Source organism: Garra rufa, chromosome 1 (genome assembly GCF_049309525.1).
Source record: "Garra rufa chromosome 1, GarRuf1.0, whole genome shotgun sequence".
NCBI classification, from domain to species: domain Eukaryota; kingdom Metazoa; phylum Chordata; class Actinopteri; order Cypriniformes; family Cyprinidae; genus Garra; species Garra rufa.
In genome coordinates, this window is record NC_133361.1 from 38,796,833 (window position 1) to 38,816,783 (window position 19,951).

The 19,951-nt window shown below is 39.2% G+C and overlaps 1 protein-coding gene across 2 annotated transcripts in view; it reads left to right on the top strand.

Moving 5' to 3' along the window:
- Window positions 1-19,951, top strand: part of rarab (retinoic acid receptor, alpha b) — a 171,003-nt gene that overhangs the window by 125,926 nt on the left and 25,126 nt on the right. Inside the window, exon 1 of one of the 2 annotated variants that reach the window (XM_073839969.1) lies at window positions 3,423-4,297. The exons of the other annotated variant lie outside the window; for it this stretch is intronic. Coding sequence (XP_073696070.1) covers window positions 4,135-4,297 — 163 coding nt within the window. The 5' untranslated portion in view covers window positions 3,423-4,134. Of the gene's footprint in view, window positions 1-3,422; window positions 4,298-19,951 lie in introns of those variants that run through there. 2 annotated transcript variants of the gene reach the window in all.

Consider the following 19,951-nt stretch of genomic DNA (forward strand, 5'->3'; position numbering starts at 1 on the left):
TTGTAAATCTGTTTATGCTGGTGCTCATATGTGCTTAAACACCACTGACCCTTACAAGATCCACCTCTATGGGTAAGCATTCATTATAAAAAACTCACAGGACATTCATTTTGAAAACTATGCAAATATTTTGAAATTTCACGCAAAAATACTATGGATCAGAGCACCGAAAGCATGAATAGTTTGTGAATCAACAGCGGACTTATGCGTGCCTAATGTACGACTCCGATATACAAGAATGAATACATTAGGCACGCGCGAGTTCGTTACTATTACTCTGGTCATCTTTGCCTTAACATTACCGGGAGGGTTTGTTTCATGCAGCCAAGAGATAAAGTAGATACCTGTCTTCCCGCGGGGGTATAAGTGACTTTTATGTGGGCTTTTGCGGGACGAAATAACATATATTCCTTCTGGAGTGGGCGGGCGCAGGACTAAAATCCGTCCCTTGCAGATCTCTAAGATGAAGTTTGCATGCAGCGGTAGATTTGTCTTCGGTTTTTACAAAGCGTAGACACACTTTTAAACGCTTACCGTGATCCATCTTTTCGACTGATGTTTACATTACCACGTAAAGTCCTGGCAGATTGCACGTGCGGAAGGTCCTGGCAGATCACTAGATTGAAAAAATGCAACCAGGAATCGAAACGAGGAATCGAAATTTTAATATTATAACAAGTATCCGATTCTTTATCTTAAGTATCCGATTCCAGAATCGGAATCGATTTTCGATTCCCAACCCTAGTAACACCGCATTTTATTGTCAGTTACGGTAATGGTGTTGTAACGGGGGAAATATTTTTTAATAATTTTGTTTATTTATAATGCCTTTATTCCCATTTCTGGTCATAAGGCTCATGATTTATACATCATCTGAAAGCTTAATAAATAAACTTTCCATTGATGTTTGGTTTGTTATGATCGGACAATATTTGGCTGAGACTACTACAATCTGGAATCTGATGGTACAAAAAAAATTAAGAAAATCGCCTTTAAAGTCGTCCAAATAAAGTTCTTAGCAATTAAAAATGAAGTTTTGATAGATTTACGGTAGGAAATGTACAAAATATCTTCATGGAACATTGTCTTTAGTTCATATCCTAATGATTTGTGGCATAAAAGAAAAATCTATAATTTTGACCCATACAATGTATTTTTGGCTGTTGCTAAAAATATACCCGTGCTACTTAAGACTGGTTTTGTGGTCCAGGGTCACAATTGTGTTCACGCAATTAGATGTCCTATACTGGTGTGCTGAGATAATTTTAATTAAAAACTATTTTGCAAAGTCACAAAAATTTGAGATTTGGAGTCAAATTTCAGTTTATTTTGTGTGAAGTTGGTCAAATTAGCCGTTAAAAGTGGTACATTTGTCAATAGTGTAGCAATGTATGAAGCACAGATCAACCGAAAATGTGCATGACCAGTTGAACTCGATGTGAAATCTGTGGGGGAAAGCTTTTGCCTCACAATTGTGTGGATTCCTATTAAAATTACTGGATTTAGCCTGTGAAAAAATCGCTGAGCAATGCTAAATGTGACCGCACCTTAACTGTGTTTACTGTTTATGTAGTATTACAGTCGCTTGGCCCTGTGTTATGTCTTCCGTGAAGCATTTAAGCTGGCACAAATGTAAAGCAGTATTATTTAGAGCCAGCCATTTCCCTCCTCCCTGACCATTTCATAGCCAGATTTATATGGGTCTGGTTGGATTAAAAGGACTGTCCATTAATAAGCGTGTATTTATTGAATGAGCGGCCTTTTGTGTGCAGGCTAATATTTTAGATGGTGAAAAATCAATACAGCACCTCTTACATGTCAAGGACAAAAATGTGAGGGCTGAAGCCGGAAAATAAGGGGAGGCTAATACGTCGTTTCACTGATGGATGGAGCCATCAGCGGATGGCAGCAACCTTGGTGCGTTGAGCTGACGGATGCTGTAGGGCCGCAGCCCGAGTGTTCATTGCCTTGTTATGAACACTACTCTCCAGACAGCGTCTATGGATTTTGTGGTGGGAAACTAGATAGTGTTGCAATGTGTTGTTTACCTCACTTTGTATTGATAAAGCAGTCTTGGGGTCAGCAAGTGTCTGCTCTTTACAGAGACAGCATGGTGGTTTACCGGAAGAGATGATCTCTGTGTATATAGGCCTATTATTAAGTACAAGCTCTGGCATTTATCATGCTACATTATAGATTGTAGATTATATATATATGTGTGTGTATATGTATTTTAAAGAGGTTTCTTATGCTCATGCATTTATTTGATCCAAAATACAGAAAAAAAGTAATATTTTGAAATATTATTGCAATTTAAAATACCAGTTGTCTATTTTAATGTACTTTAAATTATAATTTATTCCTGTGATGCAAAGCTGATTTTTTTAGCATCATTACTCCAGTATTCAGTGTCACATGATAATCCAGAAATCACTTTGATATGCTGATTTATTATCAATATTGGAAACAGTTGTGATGCTTCATATTTTTGGGAACTTGTGATACTTTTTCAGGATTTTTTGATGAATAAATAAGAAAAAAAAACAGCATTTATTATATTAAATAAAAATAAAAATTATTTTTAACTTTTTATTCATCAAATAATCCTGAGAAAAGCATCACAACTGTTTCTAACATTGATAATAAATCAGCATATTAGAATGATTTCTAAAGGATCATGTGACGATGAAGACTTGAGTCTAAAAATTCAGTTTTGCATCACAGAAATAAATTATATTTTAAAGTACTTTAAAATAGAAAACCATTGTTTTAAATTCCAATAATATTTCATAATATTACTGTTTTTTTCTGTATTTTTATCAAATAAATGCAGCCTTGATGTGCATAATAGACTTTAAAAGCATAAAAAAATCTTACTGATCTTAAACTTTTAAACGTAGTTGTTACCATTAAAGCAAATTTTTCTTCACCTCTACATTCTCATCTCTCATCATAAACATATTTACTATCTATTAATAAGATTAAGGATGCAGATATCTCAGATCTTACAAAGGTTATACACAGGTTTATAATAGATGTATTATGGAGCTGTTCATAAAATAAATCTCAATAGATAATACGGTAATTAAGTTTGAGCTATATAAAACTTTACAAATACTTTTTGGTGAAACAAAGATACTTATAAAAGCTCAAAACGTCCCAATTCCCACATAGTTCATTATTTGTTTTCTCATAAGGAAAACGGCAGTCAAATAAATGTAAACTTGTGTATGTCCAAACTTTATACTTCAGCTTGTTATGGCGACAGATCCCCGTTGATAGATGGCACATTGATAAAACTGAGATTAGGTTTATCAGCAGCCAATCAGAGCGCGGCGCAGTCCGAGTGGGGGTTGACGGAGGCGGAGTTTGAGCGCAGCTGCTGACACTCGTCAAGAATTGCGGTGTGGGATAGCCTGGAAAGTGCGTGAAGACCAGAGTTACCCCTGTCGAAGAGCGCTTTTGTTTTTCAGGGAGAAATTTCCCACAAGTATGCGAGGGCTTCGACACAAGACGCAAAAGACATTACTTTGAGCTTCGGTCTGGAAACACCGGAGCAAGTTCTTCCCGTGTCTGATCGGCAGCCCTCCAAACGGGATTATTCACAAGACCGAGCGCTTTCGCTCTCTCATCAATGCGGACGACTGCGTGTTTACAGTAAATATGCGTCAATACGTCGGTTTGTTAACGACTAGCATTTAGAAAACGTTTCGTTTGCAGCAAGGAGGCGTTTGGGAGCTTTTCAAGGCGAGCGCTGCTTACAGTTTTCGGACGAGCTGCGAGCGGGACGCTGCTTGTTACTCATGTAACTGTTTCACATCGATCACTGGGTCTTATTTAGAGCCACAATTTCAACAGCACGCTTTGTTGCAACAACTGGCGCAGGATTTTAAAATCTGAAGAATGTAGTTCATTCCCCGTGGACAGTGCGAGCTTCTGCTGAACTGACTTACATAAACACAACACAACGAAAAGATCATTTTTCTCTTTAAGTTGTGGACGCGGTTGTCGCACTTTATTGTTTTGATTAAGGTTTTGATTTGTCTTCCAGTTAAACATAACGTTTTGAGTGTTTTCTCTGCGACAAAAGGAGGACGCTTTTACTTTTTGGAGAATACTTGCTTTTATTTCACGATGTACGAGAGCGTGGACGTTGTTGGGCTGACCCCTAGTCCGAACCCGTTTCTAAGCATGGATTACTACCACCAGAACCGCGGCTGTTTGATCCCGGATAAAGGCCTCGTGTCGGGAGCGGCCCGCGGGTTCAGGAACCCGCACTGGAGCGGCTCGAATCACTGTAGGTGGCCTTTTGTTTTCTTTATCCTTAACACAGTCTCTGATCTAACATTATGCGGACAATTTCATTCGGAGTTCCTCCCCCGACTGCTGAATGTTTGAGGGGGGTCACCGGGGCTTGTACAGGGGCAACTACACGTCAGCTGATGAGTGTGGGTATTTTCCAGCTTGTATACATGTGAGCTAACCTGGAAAGCTGCTAATACGCTGTAAATGTGTGTTTTTTTTTGTGATAGAATTAAGGTGTGTTTGTTCATTTATTTCCAACCAGTAGCTGTGAATTCATTGCTAGTAAATGAGTACTGTAGTTTTAGTGTGGCTTTGTGTTATATTACATTGATGGGTTTACTAACCCTTTCAGGCACCAAGATTTCTACTGATATTGTCGTGAATGAGTAACAAACTAATCAAACCAAATGTATGTGAGTTCAAATTCCTTAGATGTAGGGGTCAAAGGTCAATTTTCAGGCAGTTTATCCCACTGACCGCTATGCATTGTGTCCGTTCATTCTTAGAAACCATTAACTTTTTAGTTTTTGTAGTTTGAGTGGTTATGTGCATTTAGTGTAATAGTTTTTGTGTAACATTTACCTTTATTAGTAGTGAGCTATTTTTTTTTAGTAGCTTTGTCATACAGTTTAGATTGCACTTATGTCACGATTAGTGACGTAGAACGAGTTATTAGAAGTGGGATGTAAACAACAGCATAAATTGCATGGTTAATGTTCTTAGACTGTTAATTTTGGTGGTAAGGTACATACAAGCAGAATTATTTAAAATATTAGTCTAATTTCACCTACCTGACTGGAAATGATAAGAACAAACACAAATTTTGTCACGATTTTTGCTCTGGAAATCCTGGTTCAGTTTGGCTAAACCACAAACACCTTTTGATTCTCAGACAGTTTTGTTTTGGCAGTTTTGGCAGTCTTCTTAATGTGTTATAAATTTTGGCAGTCTGTAGTACTTCAGATGTTTTTCCTGATCTGACTGATTAGTAGAGGTCGACCGATATTGATTTTTACCGATACCGATAGCTAGGTTGGACCACACTGGCCGATACCGATTAATTAACCGATAGTTTTTGAAAATGGATACTGAACAGCATTAAAAATAGTGATCTACTATTTTTTTTAAATACTAAACCATACTTTGTAAATGAATAAAAATATTATTTATTATATATTGATAATTAAAGTTATTTCATAGTTCATTAATGTTAAAAAAATCAGTAAATGTTGAAATTAACACACTCTAACAAGGAACAACACTTCTATTCTACAGCTTTCATTAATCTTAGTTGATGTTACAAATGGACTCATTGTCATCTTTACATTTTAACAATATGTAAAATTGCAGGTTCTACGCTTTTTGTTTATATTTGCCATCTTAAAATTACGATTTTCAATATTAACTAAATATAACCATGCCTCACATTCTCAGTTTTCAATGCACATTGCACCATTTTCATATATAAAATTTATTTTGAGCAAAATTTACTTTTTTTTTATTATATAAGCAGGCTACTTTTTTTTTTAAACATTTACTTATTTAAAATAAGCGTTCTTTAAGTGTCGGCAAGTTTACAGAAAATAGTTATTGTTTTTTCTTTTTCGTTTGATTATTACCGATGAGATCACAGACAGTCGCTGCTTTAACCGGCTGCATTCAAACAAATGCACAGATTTATTTCGATGTATCAGATGTTTTGTCCTGCTCTGAAAACAGAACTGACTGTGTGTACATCGAAAGTATTCGAAAATCCATGTGCATTTAACCTCTTCTGCAAACAAGCTTTTTAAGACGAACAGACACAAAGAGAAAGTGAAAGTCCGTCAGTGCGCGAGTTTAGTGCATCTTATAGTACTGCATTACAAACAGCAGAAATGAAGGCATATCTAAAGTAAAACACTGCGATTGAAAGCTCACACTGTCAAACAATGCACACGTAGCTTACAGTGCAAATTCTGTGCAACGAAGCCTGCCGCGTTTCTGGCGCGCACACGTGCCATGTGAGGGAAAAACACAAGCTCAACCGGACAAAAGTGCAGCGCTGCGTTGCGCGGACAACTGGCAGGTATCTCTCTCTCTCACACACACAAGACGCGTCGCGTGTAGTTCAAGCAGAAATCTAAAACAGTTTATTTAATCACCAAACGGGCAAATGTTTACCTCCAGAAAGATCAAAAAACCAGCAAAGGTTAGTCTAGACAGATTAAACGGAAAGAGAAACTGCGATCTATATCGTTAATTGCAGCCATTTCAGAAACAATTTATTTTCTGTTTTACATTTATGTTTAAATATTATTTGTTTGTGATTGTTTCAGTTTAATATATTAATTACGAAAGAAGTTTGTGTTATTTGTAAATGTCGGACGTGGTATGAATTGGACGAAAATACGCCGGGAGAATTGGAGAAGGTCAGACACAATTTGACCACTTCGTACGTTTTTATTTGTGGAAAATCCCTCCTTAAACGAATTTCGTTTTGTATAATTTTTATCTTAATTTTTAATATACATTTCTGTTAATCAGTTATTTAAATCAAATAAGAACAGGAAAATGGCATTGTGAAATAAAGTGCGTAACAAGATGCAAGCCTATGCGTTAAGGGCCTGAAGAAAAGGCTAAAACATAAATTATAGTTCTATATGAAGCATACAGACATTATTAGCGCTTCAGCAATACAAATATTTTGCTGAAATGCACAATACTCAATCTTCCAGCCCAGGGTCAAGTCTTTATGAACATTAACAATGATTTTGGACAGATATGATGTAATGTAAAACTATGGCGCGCTGTGACTTGGCAGGATTCTGTCGGCTGAATGAACACAGTTTGCTTTCTCATGTCAGGTCTTTAAATCTACAACTTTGCTGGCTAAAAATATGACTATAAATCAATACAAATATATGGTAACAATCCTGACATTAAACATTGGTCTGTGGCTTAACCTCTACTCTAAGACAGCGGAGCATGAGCGCTTCAGCAAAGAACGCAACTCGGAAAAACTATCGGCAAGGGTTTTTGCCGATAACCGATAGCTCGGCCAATCAACTATCGGTGCCGATTAATCGGCAAAACCGATAGATCGGTCGACCTCTACTGATTAGTACAGCCCAAAACATGGCAATAATTGACCATTTGCAGCAACAATAATACACAACTAAAATATGCAGGTTTTGTATGGTTCAGTCACATTGTTTGCATTCAGTGCTGTCAATATGGCCGATGGATGAAGCGTTGTGAAAACCCTCTATTCAACTAATATGCGCTTGGGAATCTTGTGTGCATTTACATTTGCATTAAAATCAGATCAGTGTTCCCTGTCTCTGTACATTGTAAAACCTACAATATTTTGTCCATGTGATTTGGTGTTACTCCCATGTGCATTGTGGTTTCTGCGTGTTACCACCACATTTTGCGCACAATCTTAGTGGTTGCTGTGGAAAAAACACATTTTACCTTATACATTTTATAGTTGCAGCATTCATTTTACAAAGTCTCATTCTGCAACATTTTAGCTTTGATAAAATGTAGAGTAGTGTGAAGAACTGAGGGGAATATGTATGAAAATCAACCCAATTTAGCTGGTGAGCAAGATCTGAGAAGTTCCATCTGCAGCTGTGTGCAGCCAGCTTCGAAAAGAAGCTACGTTAATACCTTCAGTTCCTGTGTGCTAATTTTACTACCATTTTAAAGAACGTTTGACATGTTCTTAAAACAGAAAGAGATTTCTATTTGCAAAATAAAAGGTATGAGAAGATTAGGTGGTTTTCTCAGTAGCGATTGTCTCTGAAAAGGTTAAGGGCCTGATTGATCGGGTTTAGTTTGAATGCTTTGCTTTGTATGTTGGAAATAAAACTGGTTTGAGTATTTTAAGTCTAATGTATATTCAATCTCTAGAGCATAATAGAAAATAGGGATGCACCGAATATTCGGCCACCGAAAATTTTCGGCCGAAAACCGAAAATGCACTTTTGGGCCATTTTCGGCCGAAAATTTTCGGTGGCTGAATATTCGGTGCATCCCTATTTTCTATGAAACTTTAATATTAATTTATGCAATTGCAATGCCTTGATTTTAGTAAAATTAGTACACAGTCATAGCCATAAATGCAGTGGTACTAATAATTGGCACAATTCTTTCGGTGTTTTGGTTTTCGGCCTTGGTTTCCTCTTTTTCGGTTTTCTGTTTCGGCCAAGAATTTTAATTTCGGTGCATCCCTAATAGAAAATGTTCTTCAGAAGAAATAGGGACTGCTTGCAGTACCACATCTTGTACAAGGCCACTAGACGACAACGACGACGTCTTCTCACAGCGTATGGTATGTGTTTGCAACACGAGCGTGACATTTCAGGGGGCCAGAGTCTGTCTGGAAACATGGTCTCCAGTGATTGTTGGGGCATGTCAACATTGCTAATCTTGTGTAAGCCTGTTTGAGGGATGATTTGTTCTGCAGCTCAGCATCCTTTTCTTATGGAGAACAGTCCTAGCAGCCAAAGTATTTATGGTTCTTGAAAAGGGCACGTAGAGCAAGGAGACTTGGTGGTGCGTCCATGTGAAGCTTTGAGGAGACTATCTAAATGAAGTCATGTAGAAATAAGTGATGGTCATAGGTGGCATGTTAGAATGCAATAGTGTTCACTTGTCTCCTTTACCCCCGTAGACCTCGTTGTGAGTTGTGCTTTGCATTTTAATCCAAGAAGATATTCGTATTACTACGTATTTCTGCGAGAGTGACTTTATATATGGGTCAGGAGTAACCATGTGCTTGCTTTTTTAACCCATCCTAGTTTCCACTTTGCAGAGTAAATCACAAAGAGCTCGAAAGACCCTTGAGGGCCATTGACTGAAGTGCAATGAATTGCTTTGCTCTTTCAGATAATCCTCCAAATAATTAAAGCCAGACAGCAGCTTTTAATGACCACATTCGGAGTCTTGCATAAGATCATGAGACTTTAAATAATGGATGTTTTCAGAGAGTGTTCCTTGAAGTGACACTCCAAGTCAAGTGTGCTGTAGTGTTGCGCTTTTTTGCTGCTTCTGTCTGTGTTTTGTATTGTCTTGTTTCTGAAGCGTGCCGTGAGATTGGTTCTTAGTGTCCTTCAAACATGAGCACCTTCACGGCCATCAGGAGCGGATTAGGCCCTCCACCTCCCTGACCTCCAGGCCCTGCTACCTCGGCGCAGTGAGAGGCTCTGGCGCTCCGTGTCTCAGGGAGGCATCCATCACGGTGTGTTTGAAAAGCTCTCCATCATTCTGAAGGCTGCCTGGGTCCCTGCAGAATGAAAGCAGGCGGTCGGATCTCTCTGCTGTTCCTCCCCCACTAAAAGACTGTTAACTTTCTATTCACAAGCCTCCTCGCGACATTCCAATGTAGCTCTTTTGTTTTAACAGAGCGCTTGATCTCTCGTGAACATGCGTTGTTGAAGAGCATGCTTAGATTCGGTACTGTATCATCACAGTTATGTTTAGTTTAATTTACAGCGTCACATCACACATTTCTATCCAAGTTGTGAATTTGGCTTAAATGAAAAATCAAAATATTGTAAAAACAGTTTATAAAGAGCTAATAAAGCAGTGTTTCCATCCCACACACTTCTGAGGAAATTGATGCAAATGTAAGTTGTAGCCGCTGGGCAAATCACTGTGGCTCTTTAATTAAAAGTAATACATTTACAAAATACTCTGAACATCGCAGTTTTCAGACAGTTTTGAGATGATGTGGTAAATATTTTTGGCTCTGGCAACTCAATACAACCAGAGCAGGTTTTGTTTTCTTCTCTGCAAGTCATGTGACTCAGATCTCCTGAAGGTTAAAGGACTTTGATTGGCACCTATACATTTATTCTTGGCATTTATCCACTTCAATCAGTTATATACCACATTTAAAAAAAAAAAGTTATCAACATGACAACTTGTGTTTGTTTACGTTCAGCTTATTTATTCTAATATTTGCATTAGGAATCCATGATACACTACCAGTCAAAAAGTTTTTGGATAGTAAGGTTTTTAATGTTTCTTTTAAAGAAGTATCTTCTGCTTACCAAGCCTGCATTTTTAGTTCAGCAAAAAACAGTAATATTATGAAATATTTTTACTATATAAAAGAACTGTTTTCTATTTGATTATATTTAAAGTGTAATTTATTCCTGTAAATTTTCGCCATCATTACTCCAGTCTTCAGTGTCCCATGGTCTATCAGAAATCATTCTAATATGCTAATTTGCTGTTCAATAATTTTTTTTTATCAATATTTAAAACGGTTGATTTACCTTTTTTTATTTTTTTATTCTTTGAACAGAAAAATCCAAAGATCAGCATTCATCTTAAATAAAAAGCTTTTGTAACATTATACACTATACCGTTCAAAAGCATGGAGTCAGTATGGTTTTTAAATTTATTTATTTATTTATTTATTTATTTATTTATTTATTGGTAATTAAAGTATAGAAATTAATACTTTTATTTAGCAAGGATGCTTTAAATTGACAAAGTGATGAGAGACATTTATAATGTTACAAATGAGATAAATGCTGTTCTTCTGAACCTTCTATTCATCAATGAAACCTGAAAAAGTTACTACTAAGCTGTTTTCAGCATAATGTTTTTTTGAGCAGCTAATCAGAATATTAGAATGAATTCTGAAGGATCATGTGACACTAAAGACTGGTGTAATGATGCTAAAAACTCAGTTTTGAAATCACAGGAATAAATTGCATTTTAAAATGTTCATATAGAAAATAGTTATTTTACATAGTAAAATACTTCAAAATGTTACTGTACTTTGCATCAAATAAATGAGCAGAAGAGACTTCTTTAAAAAACATAAAATCTTACTGTTCAAAAATATTTGACTGGTAGTATAAACTGGAACCATAATTAAAATCATATGTTAGTATCATGTTGACATTGTACATTCTGGATTCTCATTTCCTTTTTATCTTTGCCTTCATCTAATGCTAATAATAACAGTTTCTTATTTTAGACTAAATTAGATAGACTCAATATCAGGCGTGTAACAAAAATAATTATTGGCTGCTTGTTGCATCCCAAATTTACATAAAATGCCAATGAAGATCCAGTCATGGTGTTTTATCGATGGCTTGATGAGCCTCACATGGAGCTGCAGTGTGGAAGCCCTAACTAAGGAAACGCATGTGGCGTTTTATTGTTTCCCATGAACATGCTGTGCCGGTGGGAGCAATAGCCTGGCCCGGTTGCAGCTGGGAGGGGCTGGAAAGTGGAGATAAAAAAGGGATTCCTGGAGAATAAGAGGAGAATCAGAGTTTGAGAGGGAAAGAATAACTGCCCTGGTTGGTTAACCGAGGCCTACTAAGGACTGGGGTTTGCCTGAACTCCAGACAGCGTGGCAGGTCTGCCTGCTGAACACAGAACGCTGCTAGTTTGCATTTTGCCAGTGGCTCTTGCTGGCAAGAGCGGCGCTTGTGTTGCTGTGGTTTTGGCTGGCTGACCGAGTGTTTATTTCTTTTAGCCTTAAATACAGAGCAGGACTTGCAATAGATACTAGGCCTGCTGGCACTCTGGCAGCACACATCCAGGCAGATCAGCAGCGCACACACTCACACACACCCCACATCTGTGCCATGTGGACTGGGGGAGGCTGAGGCATACACAAATGTAACCAGCTGGTGGTGTACCATGAATGGCTGTGGCCTGGACTCTGGATAGCACAGTTAAAATGCATGCATTTGTTTTTAAGTGCTTGTTTAGTGCCTAAAACAATGACTGGATGAGAACCCGAAAGAAAGCATAGTGCTTCAAAGCCTGGTAGTCATTTAACATGGATTTGTTTGTTTTAGTTATGGATGCCCAGTATATTAGAACATTTTATGATTTATAAACTATATTTTTATTGTTTTTGGAGACATGTAACCCTGAACCACAAAACCAGTCTTAAGTAGCACGGGTATATTTGTATATGTATACATTGGTATTAAAACGCTCACATTAAGCTCATCTGAAACTGAAATTTTCCCTAATATAAATTTTTCATAATGTGCATTTTAATAACTGGCTCATCCTGTCTTAGATTCACTCCAGAATGTCAAGCTTTCGTCTCTGGGATGAAGTGGTAAATCTATCATGAATGACAGAGGGGATCTGTATTAGTTTAGTGCCAAAGAATGATCCTTGACAGGTTAATAGTCAGATGTGTATGTTTAGTATACGACACTCTAAACATCATTCGTCTGGTGTGTCTTAAAGTTTCAGATCAGAGAGACGTCTTTTACCCGAAGGCTGAACATTAGCCGAGCTGCTCTGTAATCATGGCAGGGGAGAACGGTGAGGTTTGTACCTGCACAGGGCTATAGGGCAGGATTTTGCAACACATGGCGCCCTTCCAAATCAGATGTGCAACCCTCCAGCTGTAATGGCTGTTGCTCGCTTTAAAGTGCCGCCATGTGCTTTACCGCAAGCGCATTTCATACATTAGATCTCCTCTTAGTCATGTGCTATCAGGTTATGCCGCATTATCTTTATGGCGGCAGAATCCGTGAACGAACCTACGCATCAGAAGTTTTATGAGGACAAGGTTATTGAGTTCTCTAATGCCTGTATTTCTGGTTTAATTCAGTTTTGGTAGTCCAATAGCACATTTTGTCTGGTTTCTTAGTTTTTTTTTGTGTTCTTGTAGACTCGACATACTTTAAGGAAGCACGGCTCTAGTGGACCGCTCTATTTATGTAGCGCTAAGGCGGATTTAGAGGGCGCCGTGCCCAAACACGTTGACAGATTTTGGGCCACTGCTAAAGCTGCCTAAGCCATGCTGCCCGTGCTTCAGATGCTCTTCGATTCGAGCGATTAACTTGATTACAGATGGATGACTGTACATCTGTTTTATTTCCAAACGGACAGTCCAAACAGAGTGTCGGAACTCTATTTGACCGCTAATGCGGCATCACGAGCGCAGCAGTTGATATGCATGGAAACGAGCGCCAAAGTTAAGTTGTAGGAGATGAATGTCGTGCAGCTGTGCGTGATCCGTTTCAAAAGACTGCGCTTGACCCATTGTGGTGTTTCCTGATGGCCAGTGACATCAAGTGAATTCCTGAGGGCCGGATTTCGGCGCAGAAAAAAGAATTTGTGGACTAGGTACTTAAAAACTCAGACAGAGGGGGGTGGAGGGCGTCTCTTATATTGCACGCCGTAAAATGTCAAGCAAAAGAGGGCAGAAAGAGAAACCAAGACCAGCTATAAACACAGGCAATAAAAATAAGGGAGGCCTGGGGGCTGAAACCTGCTCTGGCGAGGGGCCCGTTGGGAAGGGGTTGGGCAGCGCCTCACAGGAACCATTGGGCTGAGGAAGGTTAAAAGGAACGAAATCAGCATGTCTGTAATGTCCAGCAGATTTTTTTTGTCTAGTCCTGAGCGTCCCAGATGGCCTTTCACTTTTTGCTTAGTTTCACATAACAGCATGATTCATGCCTTGGAGTTTTATTTTATGGATCACGTCTCGACTTCCCTAACCTGACGGCGAGATGAAATAATGGCTTTGTGTGCGCAGCTTCGTTCTGTCATTTCATTTCCCCTAGTGAGATCTCAAGAGTCAGAAGTGTATTAAACACCACCGTGGCTGAAATATTCCTCCGGCGAGGGTGTGAAATGGACTGCTTTGTCCTGCGGAGCTTGCGTTTTCCTCACTCGCTAGATTGTTAATTATCAGAATGAATTCTGTAGGGCGCCGCAAATGAATATAGTGGCTTAATGAGGCGCGTACAGTTAATAGAGTTGTGGGAACGACTACTCTACTCGTCCTGTGATTATCTACATCTTACTGATGGGGGAAATAACTCCTGGTGTCTGATGGCCTTAAAAAAAAGACGAAACGTCAAGAAGTGAAGAGGCCACTTCTTAGTATTCATTCTTTAACACTAATTAAAACAGCCGTCACTGGAAAATGACCAGAAAGACGAGTACAGTACATAATGCACATCAAGCATTTTATACTCTCTCAGATGTTTTTGACGAGATGAAGGGCCATTTGTAGAGTCGAACAACAATAAAGACGCTGTAAACGGATCCTTGACAACCAGTCAAACTAAACAACTCTCTAATCCCACTTCCACAGCGTCTGACATTTGACCTAGTTTGATTTCCTTTACCTGCTGCTGTGCCTCCCTGCCCTCTCTCTCTCTCTCTTTCATTATCTCTAAGTACAAGAGCTTTTGTTCGCAACATTGTGGTAGACTATAGCTGTTCTTCATGAACAGAGCAGCTAGGGCTGCACGCTTATTTAAAAAAAAACTGAAATCATTATATGGCTTAGTGCGATTGGCCAATCACAAAGACTGATTTAATAAATGTTACATTTGTGTATGCCTAAAGATCATGTTCCATGAAGATATTTAGTAAATTAACATATCGCGCTAAATATCGTATGCGATATTAAGCGCGATATGGCGTAGCTTGTCAGAGATTTACGTCTCTGTGTATCAATTGCCGCTCCAGCGGAACCTGAGCGGAACGCACGTGATGGAGATTTACTACTAATCAAAGCACCGGCTTCATTGACTAAACGCGCCTCACAATATCGTTCGATATATTGCACAGCCCTACTCTGTGGTATCGAAAATGGTATCGAATATCGATATTTTTCAAGGTGTCGTATCGAAGTTAGAAATTCCAGTATCGTGACAACACTACTGTATTCATTTACACGCAAGCTGTTCATGATCAGGTTTATGAGTTAAAAGGTTGGTTTAAAGGATTAGTTCACTTCCAGAATAAAAATGTCCTGGCAATTTACTTACCCCCATGTAATCCAAGATGTTCATGTCTTTCTGTCGTAAGTCGCAAAGAAATTAAAGTTTTTGAGAAAAACAATCCAGGATTTTTCTCCATATAGTGGACTTCAGTGGTGACCAATGGGTTGAAGGTCCAAAATGCAGTTTCAGTGCAGCTTCAAAGGGCTTAACATGATCCCAGATAAGAAATAAGGGTCTTTTCTAGTGAAACAATTGGTCGTTTTCTTAAACATTTCTATACTTTTTAACTACAAATGCCCGTCTTGCACTAGCTCTGCAATGCACGTCTATGACTTAACGTATTAAGTAAGCGTTTTGGAAAGGTCAGGCAGCTTTCTTTTGGTTTCTAGAGCTTTTCCAACTCCAATAAAATTATAAACCCCTATCTATGCATTTTCTATGCTACAAATAATCTTTAGGTTTCCATAATAGTGTTTACAGCTGTGATGATGTTATAGCTATGGTAATAAAACTTGTTGCCTTTATCCATCCTTCAGTTTTTGTTTGCCATATTTAACTCTCGTTTTCTCTCTGACGTAGCTCAGGCTTCGCCGAGGTTCAAAAGGCTGTTGGCTTTATAGGCTGTGTAAGAAAAGTACTTAACTAGCGCTAACAGTCTCACAGCCCCTCTTTTATTTGGAGTCCCTCTCTACGCATTCACTGAGGCATGGGCTGTTGCGGATGAATGTAGGTCAGCGGCTATTAGTGGCAGATCAGGGGTTCCCTCAGCTATGACTGAGTCGGCCCCCTTCGCTAGGCCCTTTTGTAAGTCCACAATATGCTAAGCACGCTTGTCATCTTATAAAACCATTCTCCAGGCTTTGGGGCTCGCGTGACAGGCCGGTTGAGATGCACCGGGTGCGGTGGGACGTAACTGGATCGGTATCTGGAGGGCCAACTCTAAGCGAGCTATTTAGAGGCAAAGCGTAAGCCTTTAAGATCCTGATTCCTGTACAGTTTTAAACTGGGATCCCACACGTAACTCCGCCTACGAAGACTTTAACGAAAAGCTAATCTCATTACTGGCCTTGATCTAATTAAATCCCTTCCCTCTTTGCCCGTCTTTGTGTTTTATTTGCCTGGCTTTAGGAAGAGGCAGGCCCGCCGCGTCTTGAGATGCAGCTGTAATAAGGCTCTTTGGGAAATGCTAATTTTGTCTCCACGTGCTGCACCACACTTATTTGTTTGCTTTCATGACTTTCCTTTTCCCTCCTCTGTCCAAGGAACCCATAAAAATGTGGCTTAATTGGAAAATTGCTACCTCTTGGTTTTGACCACAAAGAGCCCTGGCAAGTGTTCGCGCTTCACCCTGCTGAGTTCAGCTGCTGTGATGAAAGGGCACTGCTTCTCCGCACTGTTACACGCCACCGTGAGCTCAAAATGAGCCACTCACTGCTGTTTGGGCTGGTATTTATACGTGTAGGACGGAGGCCGTCACTGATTATGTGTTACATATATGCTGTCAAAATGAATGATTATATGGAGCAACGGATGTTAAACGCCCATCTGCTCTGTTTTGTCAAATCTAACTTAAACGGGACATCAACAACATGCAATTTGTGAATGTTACTTTTATACGTTTATGATGAGCTCACTATTTTGGAAATAAATACAAATCCAGGGCACAGTAGTGCTGGCCCAGTTGGGATAGTAGTACGGATTTGTATTTGCACTGCCAATGGCCCCACCACAAAAAATGCATAATATTTTTAGCAACATGTTTTTTGTGTTAGTATGCGCTTTCTGTGCAACAAATAATTTATAGGTTTCCATAATAGTGTTTTTTTAGCTTATACAGCTGTAATGATGTTATAGCTATGGTAATAACAGCTATAAATGTACTAAACATGCTTTATTTAAATGTATTTAAATAGGGCACACTTACACGCTTGTAATTATTATAGCAGTGCCTCAAAATTCAGTGTCGTCATTTTGCCAAAAAGAACACCGTTTTACACACCATTTACACGTGGTGGGGACCAGGTGTTTTGAACTATCAATATGAACGTTTTCATAAATTCTTAAGTTTACCTCAGAACAGCTTTACGAATGATTTACACGAAAATTCGTTCTGCACGTGTTTCATGAACGAGGCCCAATGTTTGTAGAAAACCAAAGTTTACAAAACACACGAGTTTAGTTAAGTTTTTGGTCAAGAGTTTGGACAGCAAGACATCATGATGCATTTGTGACCAAGCAGGGCAAGTGACAAAACTTTCATTTATGGTGCTTTATATGCACAAGTATTTACTCTAGGTTCTTACTGGTCATTTGCACTGAACACGTCTTTGCGCTTTTTTGGAGTTTAAAGGTCCCATATTGTCAAAATCGAAATTTCCTGGCTTTTTTCATGAAAACTGAGGTCTAGGGGCTATGTAACTACCATATGAGTTTCATAACAGTCAATCCACAGTAAACTGCACACAGCCTGCCTAAAGTAGCTGTTCATTTTCACGAGCCGCTGTGACTTCTGTAACGATGTGACGTCCGATCTACTCAGTCACCGCCTTCAGTCACCACCCCAGCACCAATCACGTCCCACCCTCCTTTTGTCAAACCCAGACAACAACGCATCCATTCCATTGTTGAGCAACAACAACACGAAAACAAGTTGAGAAAACGCTGTTCAGTCGATAGATGTCGAAACTACATCATTGCACAGGCTTCAGAACAACGTGAATATAAGAGACCAGAGTCACGTCAACTTCAGCCTCTTTCACACAGCGATTCCGGTAAATACACGGATAATGTGTCCCATGATTTGTTCCGGAGTTGTTTGATTTGGTTCATTCACGGTTGTTTTCCGGAATCTGTGCGTGCTTTACACACAACCCATAAAGACATGTGACGTTTGGATGTGAGATGTAATGCGACGCGTACGCTCACGAAACTGAAACTAACCTGAACAAACTGTGCTTCAGCGCTGATAGTGAGGAGCTGGCTCTGTCTGATCGCCGCTTCATTCCACTTTGCACGTATTTTTTCGTCGTGAAGAGTCACATGATAACGTGCATCATCACTACAACTCTGCCTTTATGGTTCTGGCTTTTGTTCACACAGCGCTCGTTCCCGTAATTTTCCAGAATCAGCGCGCATTGTGACGGGCTTTACTAAAGCAACAGTTCTGTAGCTTACTGCATTCGGTGTTTGAAAAAGAAAAAACATTAATGATCATTCTGAAATATCCTGTTGAGTATCAGCAGGCTAGGCTCTCTCTATGGCTCTGGGCTCGGCTAAAGCATACATGACCGTAGTTAACAGTGATTGGCCTGGCTGTGCGTCACTCAGAAAACAACAGGCCAATCAGAAGAGAGGCTCGTGAATATTAATTAGATGGGCCAAAATCGACCTGTTTTTTACAGAGCTCCTAAAAAAGGAGCTGTAAAAATATATTGAGATGGATTTTGGCACTTATACTGCAAATATATATTCTTAAGGACATCAACAACTAAAATAAACCTCCAGAAATGTGTATAATATGGGACCTTTAAAAAAAACACAGAATGCTTACTCCGTCAAATTGAAGAGTTGCTAGCTGCTACTGTAAACAAAAGCTTGCATGAGCGCAACGGTCATACACATCCTTAGAGCGGTGACTACACACACGGTAGTATGTTTTTAATGGGAAAGTATTAACAGTATTAAAAAAACATGAGAAAATTACGTCGGTTAGAGGTTCTGAATTTTGGTTTAGATTACTTTTTGAATAATCGCACAGCCCTAGTTTGGACACTTGCCCACTACAGCCACGTCTCTGGGTGTAACTGGTGTGGCTAGTGTTTTTTTGATGCTTCACCATAGCCAATCCCCAGCACTTGATTTAGGCACATCAAGCATGCTGCATGCTTTTTGGCTCACTGACATTCTTAAGTTTCTAAATTTGGTACTGAACGACATTTTTAACCATCGACGGTATAGAGGCAATTCGGTGGGTGCCTAAAAAGTATCGAACTTGATACCCAGCCCTATATCTGGCACTGCAGAGGTTTTTGAAGCACCTGTGATTAATTGAATTAGAAATTAACAATAGGTACAGTGCCACCTCACCATACCATTCAGTCCATTCACCGGCTGACTGAACGCCACACAAAGAGTGTGTGTTTGAGTTGACTGAAGTTTGAATTGCTCTCCGAGTGGTCTGAAAGCTCCATAAAAGCCATTTTATACAGTAACGATTACAGAAGACTTTATTGCTTGAACAACAGTACTGTTTTGTGGGCAAATGCTGTTCTCATGACCTATTGTGTGCTGTGTAAACAGTGACTCATGAATCAGAGCATGAGATCTTTGCTTATAGTCTAGCGTCTGGGAGCAGCTTAGTACCTCGCTTAAAGGGATATTTCGCCCAAAAAAGAGAATTCTGTCATTAATTACTCACCCTTATGTCGTTCCAAACAAGCAAGACCTTTGTTCATCTTCAGAACACAAAGATATTTTTGATGAAATCCAAGAGTTTTCTGACCCTGCATAGACAGCAACGCAACTGACACGTTCGAGGCCCAGAAAGGAGGTAAGAACATTGTTTAAATAGAACATATCAGTCACGTTGCTGTCTATGTAGAGTCAGAAAGCTCTCAGATTTCATCAAAAATGTATACATTTGTGTTCTGAAGATAAACAAAGGTCTTACAGGTTTGGAACGACATAAGGTTGAATGGTTAATGAAAGAATAGAAACTATTCTTTTAAAAGAGTGATCTTGCTCAGAAGAGTGAGGTGGAACATCTGTGTTTCCCTTAAGACATTTGCAGCCAAAGTTATTACAGTGTTACAAGATGGAATTTGACCTGCCAGCAGTGTCAAACCATTTGTGCTGTGCTAGACACTTCTCTGAATCGCTCAGACCTTCAGTGCAGCTCCTCTGAATCAATTGACAGCTGAAGT